General features: G+C 35.1%; 1 protein-coding gene across 3 annotated transcripts; it reads left to right on the forward strand.

Annotated features, from left to right (window-relative positions):
* The first annotated feature begins 3,514 nt into the window (after positions 1-3,514).
* On the forward strand, positions 3,515-12,988 carry LOC109156718 (glutamate receptor 2.7-like). 3 transcript variants are annotated; one of them, XM_019304550.1, is made up of 5 exons: positions 3,515-3,870; positions 9,031-10,250; positions 10,822-11,098; positions 11,335-11,727; positions 12,405-12,988. In XM_019304550.1, the coding sequence occupies exons 1-4, from the start codon at positions 3,612-3,614 to the stop codon at positions 11,541-11,543; spliced, it is 1,965 nt and encodes a 654-aa protein (XP_019160095.1). In that variant the 5' UTR covers positions 3,515-3,611; the 3' UTR covers positions 11,544-11,727; positions 12,405-12,988. The 3 variants fall into 3 exon arrangements, with proteins under 3 accessions (XP_019160095.1, XP_019160096.1, XP_019160097.1); XM_019304551.1 differs by having other exon boundaries at positions 11,335-11,713; XM_019304552.1 differs by having other exon boundaries at positions 11,419-11,727.
* Positions 12,989-13,679: the final 691 nt, after the last annotated feature.

Below are 13,679 nucleotides of genomic sequence, written 5' to 3' on the forward strand. Positions count from 1 at the left end.
TGTTATATATCTAGACAAAAAAATATATCTTCCATACAAATGAATAAGGATAGCAATTCATTTCTATAACTGAGTTGTTAGAGTACGAGCACATTTGCCTAATTTATGAAAATACTAAATAATGATAAATAAAATCTTTAAAGTTATAGCACCGCATGCGTACATCTAGATATTAACTATTAATTTGAGCAATTATTTGCACAAATTCAAGAAATTATGTCATTAAAATATATAAACGATCTAAACTATATCTTTAAGTGCACTATATAATATTTGATGTTCTAATTTAAATAATTATATATAAATTCATATATTCTTAACAAATTCATTCCGTGCATCGCACGGGTGCAAATACTAGTTATATTATAAATTAAATTAAATTATTAATGAAATTAAATGATGGTTAAATGAAGCAGAAAAAAACGACTCTTTGAGCGGGCCATCCAACTACTTCAGTTGACGTTAATGTAAATTTACATGTTCGTACTATGTAATTTCTACGAAACTGCATAGGTATTTTCTAGGATTATGAATTAAGACAACATTTGGGAAGAATGATTTAAGACAACATTATTAATGTGTGATAATGAAACATTTCACTTCGGATCCCAGGATAGAATTGTCAAAATTAAACGAGTTTAGTCTGTTTAGTCTATTTATTCCCGTCACATAATAAGGTATGACTAACTTACAGATTTAGAAATCGCCATATTAATAATAAAAAATTTAATTTTCTATTTATAATTTTTATTATAAACTTATACTAATTTAGTTTTATATTATGTAGACTCATTAGTGACTCTAAAAATTTATGTTAATGTTTGTTTAAAATATTTAAGTAATTTTATTATTCAACTATTACTTTTTTTAATAAGTATTTTATTATATGTAATACTTTTTTTATAAGAATAATCTTAATAGTATTTTTTTTTTTTTTTGCATATTTTTTTCAAAGTAAGAAGGAGAAAAATGGAGGGAAAAAAATTAGGTTTGCGCGCTTAGCGAGTGAGTGGAGTGCACTCACCCTATTGGCCATGGACGCATCTGTTATGGACAACTCACACTGGAATGCTTTGTTTTTGCTATTTGTTTTTCTAGTGGACCCTACAAAAAAAAAAACTTTTGCATTGTAGGAGCTTCTTACATTTTTCTCTCCTCTCCTCTCTTCCTTCCACCTCAGCCTTGCCCCACAAAAAACTCTAAAAAAACTTCTGATGGTGATGATCTAATGTTGGTGGGCTATGGGGGCAGGGTTAATTGGGCAAGTGTATTCTAATTTAAGACCAGCCCATCTCGCCAAATGACAACTTTTGGCAGGTCCTATAACATCGACCTCTTTGGTAGTACTATATCCAAGTCTATTAATTCTTGAAAATTTTATCACATGTCACCACTCACCACCCTTATACATGTGTGTGAGAATCATAGTTGACAAAATCGCTAGGCGCTCCTCGAGCGCCTAGCGCTTAGGGCCGACCGGTTAGGCGGGGATTAATCGGCGCCTAGGCGTCCATGTATTTTTTTAATTTTATTTTTATTTTTTAAAAAAATATTTAAATTTTTTTAATTTTTTAAAACTTGATAATTATAAAGTATTTAATACTTTAATAGTTAATACTAAAATATTAAATATTAACCTAAAAATATCTAGAGTTTAAATAATTTAGCGTTATTTTGTTCAAAACGATATCGTTTTGAGTGAAATAACCCATTTAAAAAAATGAACAATAGCTAATCGGCCGACTAGGCGGCCTAGCTAGTCGGTGCCTAGGAGGCCTAGGCAGTCAACGCCTAAACGGCCTAGGCGACCCAGTCGGTTGGCTAGCCGACCAACCGCCTAGACCACCGATTATGGTGATACGTTAGGCGGCCGACCAGCGCCTAGCGCCTAGGCGCCGATTAATCGGTGCCTAGGCAGGATTTTTGCAACACTGGTGAGAATATATATATATATATATATATATATATATATATATATATATATATATATATATATATATATATAATTAAGTTCCACTGCGGGTAAGTGTCTCCCGTGCGGGTGATTAATGTGCGTGAGTTTTGTACTTAAGGTGCGTGAGGATTGTGCTTAATGTGCGTGAGTGTATACTGATTTTTGTACTTAAGGTGCGTGAGTTTTGTACTTAAGGTGCGTGAGTCTTGTGCTTAAGGTGCGTGAGTTTTGTGTTTAATGTGCGTGAGTGTGTACTTAATGTGAACTGTTGTTGAAACTTTAAGGTGCATGAGCTTTGTGCTTAATGTGCGTGTGTTTTGTACTTAAGGTGCGTGAGTCTTGTGCTTAAGGTGCGTGAGTTTTGTGCTTAACGTGCATGCGTTTTGTGCTTAATGTGAGCAGTTGTTGAAACTTAAAAGGTGTCTGAGTTCTGTGCTTAAGGTGCGTGAGGCTTGTGCTTAACATGTGTAGGGTTTGTGCTTAATGTGCATGAGGTTGTGTTCTTAAGGTGTTTTGTTTGTGTGCTTAATGTGCGTGTGTTTTGTACTTTAAATGCGTCAGATTAATGCTTAACTTACGTCCATCCGCACTACCGCACGGAAGTCCCACCCGCACCTGATCCCTTCCACACACACATATATATATATATATATATATATGGTACGGTTAAGGGTGGGCTGAAAATGAAGTGGTCAAAGAAAAATGATGAATAGTCAACGAAAAATGAGGGTTGATTTTCGGAAAATGACTTCTCATTTTTTTTTTGGGAAGTCATTTTCCATCTTCTAAACGCACACACGCTCCTTCAGTGCTTCTTCCAGACTTCACCATTTCGCCTCCTCCTTCAACATTCAGCAGAGACAACTCTACCAACACTTCCTCCTCCAACAATCCACAACCATAAAAATTTCACCAACACTAGAATCTATTTCATCATTTTCCCTTTTGATTTTTTTTCTCCAACAGTGTAGTTATTTTCCAGCTGTGGGGAAGAAAACCCACAGCCGAAAAATTTTCTGCTCTTCTTCACTGGTTTCTCCAGCCGAAAACCAGTTATGGTTTTCGCATCGGAAACCAGTGAACTGGTTTCGCATCGAAAATCAGTTCTGGTTTCCGATGCGAAACCAGATGCACTGGGTTCCCCAGCCAGAACCCAGAAGTGATTTTCGGCTGGGGAAACCAGTGAAGAGCTTGATTGTACTGTAGCATAAAATCAGTTAAAATGTTTAAGTATTCCATTCTGTTTATTTTTCAGTTCATTTTCTGAAAAATGAACCAAACACCAAAAGACAATTTTTCATTGTGCAGTTAAACACAGAAAAGAAAAATATTTTCTGAAAAATGAGTTATTTTTTAGAAGTCATTTTCCTGTTTTCCAGACGGACCCTAAATGAATACCCTTGAGCTTGTTCTCACCCCCACCCCCCACACACATATATGATATATAAAAGAAGACTATGAGAAAAGACTTTTGGCCGGCCGGCCGGTTGTCGTTGACATGGGGGGTTAAATATATGTATCGAAGTTTCTGAGAAATTGCAACATTTTTTAAACGAAATATCCAAAGGCCAAACCAATTCAACATCAATGATATTATAATGGGTAGAGAAATAATTAGTCAAAAGAGAATTTGATACTCCATGAAACAGAAATAATAATGCAGAAGTTAAAGAGCCTTCTTTTCTTGCGCAATCTATTGTTTATCCTTTTTGTTTCAGCCAAAGCAGAAAGTGGTGGAAGCTATTCCGATGTGAAAATCGGCGTAGTTGTTGATTTGAAGTCGGCGATGGGTGCAATGCTGAATTCCTGTGTTGCCATGGCTTCCTCCGAATTCTATTCTTCACATATCAATTATCGGACAAGATTGGATCTTCGCATTAAGGATGTTGACTCTGAGCTCGATGAAGTATCTGCAGGTAATAATATTTTCACAGAGTTAATTCAAGCAAAAGTTCCAGATTATAGTGAATTAGTGATTTTTCATATTTGATTCTTGTATTTTAATTTGGACAAATTTGACATTTATAATCAAAACTAGTTTTTGACGCGCATTGCGCGATTAAGATAATGCTCAATATTTTTTTAAATAAGTATTTTAAAGTATATTAATGCAAGATTATATTGGAATTGTTCATGCATAGATAATTGAATGTTAAATTTGTGTATTTAAATAGGTAATTCTAAGTTTACAAATGCAAGATAATATAGTCAAGATTGATTATAGTTGTCAATAAAATAATTGTATAGGTATGGTTGAAACCAAATACAGGACATAAGGGAGAGAAAATAAAAATTAGGGCATAAATTATTAAATACTCCTTATATACTAATATTAAGGAGCTAATTGCCAAACAAGGACATTGCAAAATAGTTTCCCACTTCAATTTGTTGTGTGATTTGAATATTCTTTTTGTCAATAAATCTTCCAAGTAGTTAATATGATTGACTTAATTATATTTTTTTATTTTATTTTTATTTTTTTAAAACAATTATTATTATTATTATTATTATTATTATTATTATTATTACTATTATTATTATTATATCATCATACACTTAGGTCATTTTACATTTTAATCTAAAAAACTAATTTTTTCAAATATCTTTTTACCAACCATTGATATAATTCGCTGGTCAAATTCGCTAATATAATCCGCTAACGCTAACCGCTAACTGCTGATTGTCAAACAAGGATATTGCGAAGTTGTTCTCACTTCAATTTGTTGTGTGATTTGAATAGTCTCTTTGTCAACAAATTCTTCAAGTAATTAATATGATTAGCTTTATTAATTATATTTTTTTAATTTTTTCATGGTATTAATAAAATACTTGGTAAATAAATATATAGCATTATTTTGTATTATAACTTTGATATTTAATTAAAAAAAAAATAGTGCACAAAAAAAGGTAATAGACAATGTGTGAATATAATCAATTGATGAATTTGAATGTAAAGAATTTTTACATTGGAGAAATATAAAGACAATATAACTAATAAAATTATTTCTCTTAATTAATTTATTAATAATGATTTTTTTTTTAATAAAGACATTGTAGGGACAATGTAGCAAATATAATCAATTGATGAATTTGAATATAAAGAATTTCTATATTGGAGAAAAATAAATACAATATAACTAATGAAATTATTTCTCTTATTTAATTTATTGATAATGAATATTTTTTTTTTAAATAAAGGCATTGTAGACACATAATTCTAAATTAAAAAAATGATATGTATTATTTTTTGTTGTAGCTACTAAATTATTATTTTTAAGGTTTTCATCAGACATCAAAAGTCTAAATGCAACCAAACACGGGAAATGAAAATATTTTTTGAAACATGACACATTTTCCGAAAAAAACATTTTCTAGAAGTTATTTTTTAGGTTTCCAAACACACCCTATATATATTATACGGAAGATAGTGATGATATTTTTTAATATTAATTTTGAAAAGATCATATAAATAATTAAGTATGATGTTAATTGTATAAACTTATAATCTAATCAATTGCTAAGGTTTTTTAATTTTTAATTTTTAAATGTGGTTTACTTGAAATAGTTCACTATCCATAGCCCAAAATGTATTTTCTAAGATATATTAAGACAGACCCATCTTGGTCCAAATGATTCCATAAGGGTTAAAAATAGCCCAACAAGAATGGAGAAACGCTCTTCCGGAATTAAAGAAAAGGAGTTGCCCCAAGTCCAATAGTAGAGCCCAAGAAACTCATGCTAATAATAGTCCAACTGCAACAAAACCACACAACCCAAGATAAAATAAGGGGCAAATTATTCAGGAATAGTTATGCTGTGCATCTGTATGCACCATGCATGGTGCATACAGATGCAAAAACGACGTCGTTTTATTAAAAACGCGCGTCTCCCCTTTTAAAAAAAATTCAGGTTCGATTCCTAGTAACAACATTATTTTGTTCATTCATTATGGAATTTTAGTTCATGGATTATGGAATTATAGTTCATCGATTATGGAACTATAGTTCATCGATTCTGGAATTATAGTTCATCAATTATGAAATTTTAGTTCATAGATTCTGGAATTTTAGTTCATTCATTCTGAAAATTTTAGTTCATAGATTAGATTATGGAATTATAGTTCATCGATTATGGAATTATAGTTCATCGATTATGGAATTATAGTTTCGAACCTAATTTTTTTTTTTTTTTAAGGGGAGACGCGCGTTTTTATAAAACGACGTCGTTTTTGCATCCGTATGCACCATGCTTGGTGCATACGGATGCACAGCATAATTTGCCATTATTCAGTATGCACCATGCATGGTGTATACGGATGCAAAAATGACGTCGTTTTATTAAAAACACGCGTCTCACTAAAAAAAAAGTTTCGATTCCCAGCAACAACATTATATTATGTATAATTTGAACAAAAATTTCAGAATTGATGAACTAAAATTCCAGAATTTATGAACTAAAATTCCAGAATGAATTAACTAAAAATCCATAATGAATGAACTAAATATCCATAATGAATGAACTAAATATCCAGCATGAATGAAAAAAATATCAGTTTCGATTCACGTCTAAATATCCATAATCAATGAACTAAAATTCCAGAATCTATGAACTAAAATTTCAGAATCTATGAACTAAAATTCCAGAATCGAAGTTGATTTTTTTTTTAAAGTGGGATGCGCGTTTTTAATAAAACGACGTCGTTTTTGCATCCGTATGGTGCATATGGATGCACAACATAACGATCCAAAATAAAGAGTGAAATTATATGTTGGGACAAGAGACATGAATGATAAAATTACATGATAGTCGTCTTTATTGAATAATTAAATAATAAAAATAAAAATTAATTATGTAACAAGATAAAAATAAAAGAATAGAGGTGGGCTAAGTCAATATGGACTTTTGGATTGAGAATTTAGTATCATCTGGCATGGCTAAAGCTTCTCAACCTTGAACTCTAGTGATTTCCTATGTACCAAGAGTCATATATATATATAAAACATTATTTTTATCTACAAGAATACTTCTAATTTACATATCAATATAACATATTGTCACAAGATAATAAACATTATCAACCAAAGTAGGAGGAGTAGAAGAAAAAATCAAGAGAGAAGAATGCAAAAAGAAGAAAAATTAAAGAAGTTTGACTATGTTCCGGCTAAGGTTGATTAGTACATCAAGACCCAAAAATTGATTAGTGATGGATAATAATGAAATGTTATGAACTGAACAAGTTTATTGATGAAAACGATCATACTTAAATATCATACAAGGGAGAGAAGATATCAAGTAGTTAGCAAGATGTTGTAACAATCAGTCCAACACGGCTAGTCAATATGAGCATAACTAGAACTAAAACAGAGATAAAAGATATTATCCACAGATATTCTTAACACGCCCTCGCAAGATGGAGGATCTGTCGGAGACTCCAATCTTGGAACGGAACAGAAGAAACAGCGAGCAGCCCAACGGCTTCGTAAGAAAATCAGCAAGCTGAGCCGACGAAGGAATGTGCCGAACCACCAGTGAGCCATTAGAAACCAGGTCCCAAACAAAGAAATAGTTAAGCGCGAGGTGCTTCATACGGGAGTGAAACACCGGTCTTACACACATACGTAGCGCTAAGGTTGTCACAAAGCAGAACTGGAGGCTCCAACAGCTTCAACCGAAACTCATGCAACATATTCTTTACCCACAGAACTTCCATAGCAGCATTCACCAAGGCACGATACTCGGCTTCTATGGACGAGCGCGAAACTGATTTCTGACGAGTGGACTTCCAAGAGACGAGGTTGGTCCCAAGATACAATAGGTAAGCAGTAGTGGACTGCCCACTAGAAGTGCAGCCACCCCAATGAGCATCTGTATACACACTCAGCGAGAGAGGTTGCCCAGCACGAAGGTACAACCCATAACACACCCTACCCTTCAGGTAGCGCAACAACCGCTTGGCAGCCTGCCAGTGCACCTCCGTAGGCATATGCATGAACTGCTAAAGCCGATTAATTGCGTAGGACACGTCGGGTCTAGTAATGACCAGGTACTGCAGCAGACCAAAAAGACGCCGGAATTGAGTTACATCCATTGTGGCCGTATCGGATTGCGCAGGGAACAACTTGTCTGTAGTTGCTAGTGGTGTTGAAACAACATTTGCACCACCTATCTCGAAACGAACCAGTATGTCTGTGATATATTGACTTTGAGACAGGAACACGCCACTTGGTGTTGAAACTACTTCAACACCCAAAAAGTGATGCAAGGAACCAAGGTCCTTAAGGGAAAATCGAGCTGATAGAGTTTCAACAAATTTATCAAGCCACGCAATATTGTTTCCTGTTAGTATAATTTCATTCAAAATACACCAGGAAATAAACAATAACATCATTAGCAGAATAAATGAATAAAGATGCATCTGCCTGTGACGTCGCCACACCGGGAAGTTCATGGTCGTGAGTTTAATTGGGAAGTGCGTGGGAGCATTTAATTGGATTATTGCATTTGTGGTTGTAGTAGTTGAAGCCATTTGGGTAGAAGTGGAGAAAAAACTTCGTAGGAGAAACTAAGCTCTGATACGATAAAAGGTTATGAACTGAACACGTTTATTGATGAAAACAATCAGACTTAAATAGCATGCAAGGGAGAGAAGATAGTAGGTAGTTAGCAGGATATTGTATATTCTTAACAAATAACAGGTTGTTAAGATTGTGGTTGTGTTTTGACTATGTTCCGGCTACCTCCGGGTGTAGACTCACCTTCTCTAGTCAACGGAGAAGGCAGCCAATTGGTCGCCTTCTCTAGTTGACTTGAGAAGGCGACCATGCCTTCTCTGGCGACTTGCTGGATGCGCCCTTCACTGGTTTTCACATTGAGGTAGTCGAAGCACCGTCGGAACCTTAACGATTTGCTATTACAAGTCATTAACCGTTTTTTTGGGCCTTGATGCACTAAGTTGACATGTTGATGTGTTTAATTGTAATTTTTAAAAGTCTAGTGCGTAATTGACTTCTCCTATAAAGTTTGGGGGGTGTATTTCACCATTTTCCCCAATTTAACACTAACTTTAATTGACGCAGTTATGCAATTGTTGGAGAATGAAGAAGTCCATGGCATTATAAGACTCCTAAAGTTCACAGAAACTTCAATTGTCGCAGCGCTTGCAAACCAAGCTCACGTTCCCACCATTTCATTCTCAGGAACAACCCAATCATCCTCTTCAAATTCTTCCGTTCAGATGATGCCAGATAACTGGCACAGAGCAAGAGCTCTTGCAGCCATTTTTAACCAATTTGAATGGCAGCAAATCGCAGTGTTGCACGAAGACAACAATGATGGCAACGACTTCATTTCTCAGCTGCATAAGTCATTTCAGGACATTATTGGTCTCAGAATCTCTTACATTCTTTCATTCCTCACATCGGTTGATGATTCTACCCTGGTGAGAGAGTTAAGAAAGTTGATGGCAATACAAAGTAGGATAATCTTGGTACACGTGGGAGCTTCATTGGGATGTCGGATTTTTCCCCTGGCAAAAAAGATAGGAGCGATGAGCAAAGGTCACGCGTGGGTGATCACAGACATGTTGTCAAACGAGCTGAATTCTATGGATTCAGAAGCCATTGAATCCATGGAAGGGGTGATTGGAATCAAGCCTTATGTGCCCAAGTCCAGAAATCTTGAAGCTTTTGAAAGAAGGTGGACAAGACACACAATTTCTATGTTACCCGATGACGATAAAACTGCAAAGTTGAATGTTTATGGCGTGTTGGCATACGATGCTGTCTGGGCACTGGCAATGGCTGCGGAGAAGATGGAGGGTGGAAACTCTGACATGAAAGATTATGGTCCAAAGCTGCTTAGAGAGTTCTCAGAGATGAAGTTTGAGGGTCTAGGAGGTGATTTCGAGGTCGAAAATGGGCAACTGAAATTGGTGGCATTTGAAATATTTAACATGATTGGCAGTGGAGAAAAGAAGATTGGAAAATGGGAGCCAAGCAAAGGGATTACTCAGAAATTGGGTAGTGTTATGTGGCCTGGAGATTCACCGACCAAACCTTTGGATTGGGGGGTTGACAAACTGAGAATTCTTATTCCTGTGAAAGAAGGTTTCCCAGAGTTTGTTTCCGTACCACATAGTTCTTCATCACAACATAAACCAACCGGGTTGTCTATGGATATATTTTATGCTGTTCTGGAGTTGCTCCCCTTTAAGGTTGAGTATGAAATCTCCTTTTATCCAATAAAACATGGGAATTACACCAGAAGCTATGACGATCTTCTTGACAATATTTCTGAGGTATATAATATATATAAACCAATAATTATATTCCAATTTCAGTCAGTCCAGCCAAGTTGATCAGGAATCAAACTGTTTGTTTGAAAACCAGAAAGTTACAAGTTAGACTCCTAGTGGGAACGACTTAATTAAAGTTGGACTTTTAGTAGGAGCAGCCTATTAGCCTTTTGTGGTCAGCAATGTGTAACCTAGACTCCTTTACCTCTTGTGGTCCTTTGCTGGAGCCAGTCAGCTATAGACTATCTAGGCTGGTTTGCCTTCTTGCGATCTATTGTGGGAGCCCGTAAACTATAAGCAACCTAGACTTTTTTTTTTTTTTTTTTTTGACTAGATAAGCAACCTAGACTTATTTACCTCCTTATGGTCCTTTGCCTGTCAGTGTCACAAGGCGATTTTTACCTAGGATGCCAGCCGGTCCACTTGAGTAGTAGTTGCAGGTCTCCCTTGTCACCTAAAAAGCATCATATATCAGTCAGCCTATCTTAGCTTTATCATATATGCTATAACATTATGTTTTGTTTGTTTGTGATTGACAACGTAACTCTGATCTAGTGACATATATGTTTTGAAGGGAAAATACCAAGTTGCGATTGGGGATATAACAATCATGGATGGTAGAGCAGCAAAGCTGGAGTATACGCATCCATATATGATTTCCGAAATTGTTATGGTGGTTAAAAACGTTAAGAGCAAGGACATGTGGATCCTTTTCAAGGTGTTCAAATGGGAACTCTGGACAATGATAATAGTAACATATTTCTCTGTTGGATTTGTTGTTCGCATTCTACAGCACCAGAGCAATGGACTCCTGTTTTGGTTCCCTCTTGCAGTTCTCGCTTTACCTGAAAGTAAGTATACATACATACATCTTTCCAACAATCTCAAAAACATACATACATGTTCGTTACGGGAGGGGCTATATGTGCACCGTTTTGATAATTGAGGGGCAACATTTACACCACTCATAATTCATGGGTGACATTGATAATTGACATATTATAGAGGGGCATCTTTTACAATTTTCCCATTAACTTATTTACCATCATCACTCCACATCATATGTTATGTTATGTTATGTTGACAGGTAATATGGTGGTTAACCGTTGGACAGCCTTTGTATTGGTTGTTTCATTCGCTATGGGCGCCATCATCGTACAATGCTACATAGGAAAGTATTCTGCAATGGTGTTATCAGAGCAGCAGCAGGAATTTTCATTTTCTAAGGATTCCATGGTTGGGTACCAGGAAGGGTCGTTCGTGAAGGAGTTCTTGATAAAAAAAGCTAAATTTTAAGGAGTCAAGGCTTAGGGCATTCTCAAGCATTGAGGAATTTCATGATGGCATGACTAGAGGAAGCAAAGATGGTGGCATTGATGTAATCATTGATGAAAGCCCTTATGCCAAGCTCTTGCTTCACAAGTATGGGTCAGCATACAAAACCTCCGGCCCAACTTACAAGACAGGTGGTTTTGGATTTGTGAGTCTGCTATAGTCTCTTTTTCTAGCCTATATAACGATTAGCATATTATGTGTATATAGTTAACAGATTAGTCTATAAATAAATTAAGAAGACATAATATGTTAACTATAGACACCTACATATTAACTGCATTGTGCTACGATTAACATATTATGCATATGCAATTAACATATTATATGTCTACAGTTAATATATTATGTGCGTTCAATTTATTTATAGACACATAATTTGTCAACTGCAGACACAAATTATGTTAGTTGTAAACATATAATCTGATTGTTATTTTGGACTAGGGTTTACAATGAAAAATGCATGGACCCTTGTGAACCCAGTCCATAGTATAATAATTGACTATTTAAATGTCCCCATAGGCAGCTCAGTTGGTCACTGAAGTTTAGAAACAATGAGTTGTGATCGACTCTCACTAGCGGCAGTGTGAACAACTTGTCAAAGTGATGGGGCTCCTTGTGCGGAGTAAGCAAAAATCTAGGCTTTGTGTTCAGAATTTCAGATGTGTTCATCTGAGTTATCATGATTTATATCCTCCCAAATGTTCTGTCGGACCGAGACGTGGAGGACCCTTAGGGTTGGGGATTCAACTTTTGGGAACATCAATAATTGAGCATTTAAAGAATTAAAGTTAATGTATATTGGGTTATTGTGCGCGCATGCAGGTATTTCGTGAAGGGCCATTGTCTCTGCTTGCTCACCATTTCTCAAGGGCAATCCTAAAGGTTACCCAAAGCGACAGAATGGCTGGGATAGAGCAAAGAAATTTAGGGTTTGGGTACTCTAATGCTAAAGTTGAAACTGGAAACAACGATAATGATGGTCTGGAGCCATACAACTTTGGGGGACCAATCCTCGTCATTGTAACAGCAAATATATTGGCACTGTTTTTGTCGGAGACTTCGGTCGGACGGCGATTGTGTTCATCTACTAACACCCTGGGCCAAAGGGGCTATTCTACAATAGCTTGTGGCTTGGTTGACTTGTTTGACAAGGCAAGATATTGGTGTGGTGAATGTCTCCACTCTTTGGGGAGAATGAGGTCAAAAGTTGGTTTATTAATTCACCCAAATCTAAGTGCTTCATCGGTTGAATTAACTGTCGTAACAACTGAAAATGTGCATAGAACAGGTGATGTTGTTCAAGGTTAGAAAATATAGTACATTTACTAACTATATAATTTTTTATTTTTCTAAAAAAAAGGGGGGGAAATTGTTTATTTGTATATTTATCTCATTTGAAAAACAGAGAATAGAGAGTAGAAAATTAGAAAATTGAAGGAAACACATTAGTGTAAAGTATGATTATAATTATTTAGCCAATTCAATGTCATATCAATTAAAATGTTTTTTTTTTAAACTAAACCTTTTATCATTTGATGTTCTTTAATTTATATAGAATTAACTCAAGTTGTATTCCTTTAGATTATTATATTCTTTTCAATTTTGGTCGTCAATTCAACATTATTGAATAAATTTTCAATCGTTATATCCTACACCACGGCGCATATAGCACTGTGCGCCGCGCGCCTCCCAAAACGACGTCGTTTTGGGGTAGTGTTGGGAGGCGCGGTAGGAAGTTGCTGAGATTATGTGTATTTGTTCACAACGTTATGTGTATTGGTTCATACAGTTATGTGTATTTTTTATACAATTATGTACATTCTTTTTATACAATTATGTACATCCGAATCAGAAAATTTGTGTGTATTATGTTAAGAGTTGATGTGTATTATGTTAAAAGTTTATGTTTATTATGTATTATGTTAGATTATGTGTATTATCTTTTAAAAAGAGTATGTATATTTTGTTATATAATTATGTACATTCATGTATAACATTATGTACATTCTTGAATAGCGAGTTTTTTTTTAAAGAAAAAACTACTGCCATTCACTGGGGCGGGAAATTTCAAAAAAAAAAAATAATTAAAACGACGTC

This window comes from Ipomoea nil, unplaced genomic scaffold, assembly GCF_001879475.1.
Source record: "Ipomoea nil cultivar Tokyo-kokei standard unplaced genomic scaffold, Asagao_1.1 scaffold2759, whole genome shotgun sequence".
Lineage (NCBI taxonomy): Eukaryota > Viridiplantae > Streptophyta > Magnoliopsida > Solanales > Convolvulaceae > Ipomoea > Ipomoea nil.

Coding starts and splice junctions, on each gene's coding strand:
- LOC109156718 (XM_019304550.1), top strand. CDS start 3,612: ATGCAGAAGTTAAAGAGCCTTCTTTTCTTGCGCAATCTATTGTTTATC. Junction 3,871..9,030: donor GCTCGATGAAGTATCTGCAG/GTAATAATATTT, acceptor TAATTGACGCAG/TTATGCAATTGTTGGAGAAT. Junction 11,099..11,334: donor AGTTCTCGCTTTACCTGAAA/GTAAGTATACAT, acceptor TTATGTTGACAG/GTAATATGGTGGTTAACCGT.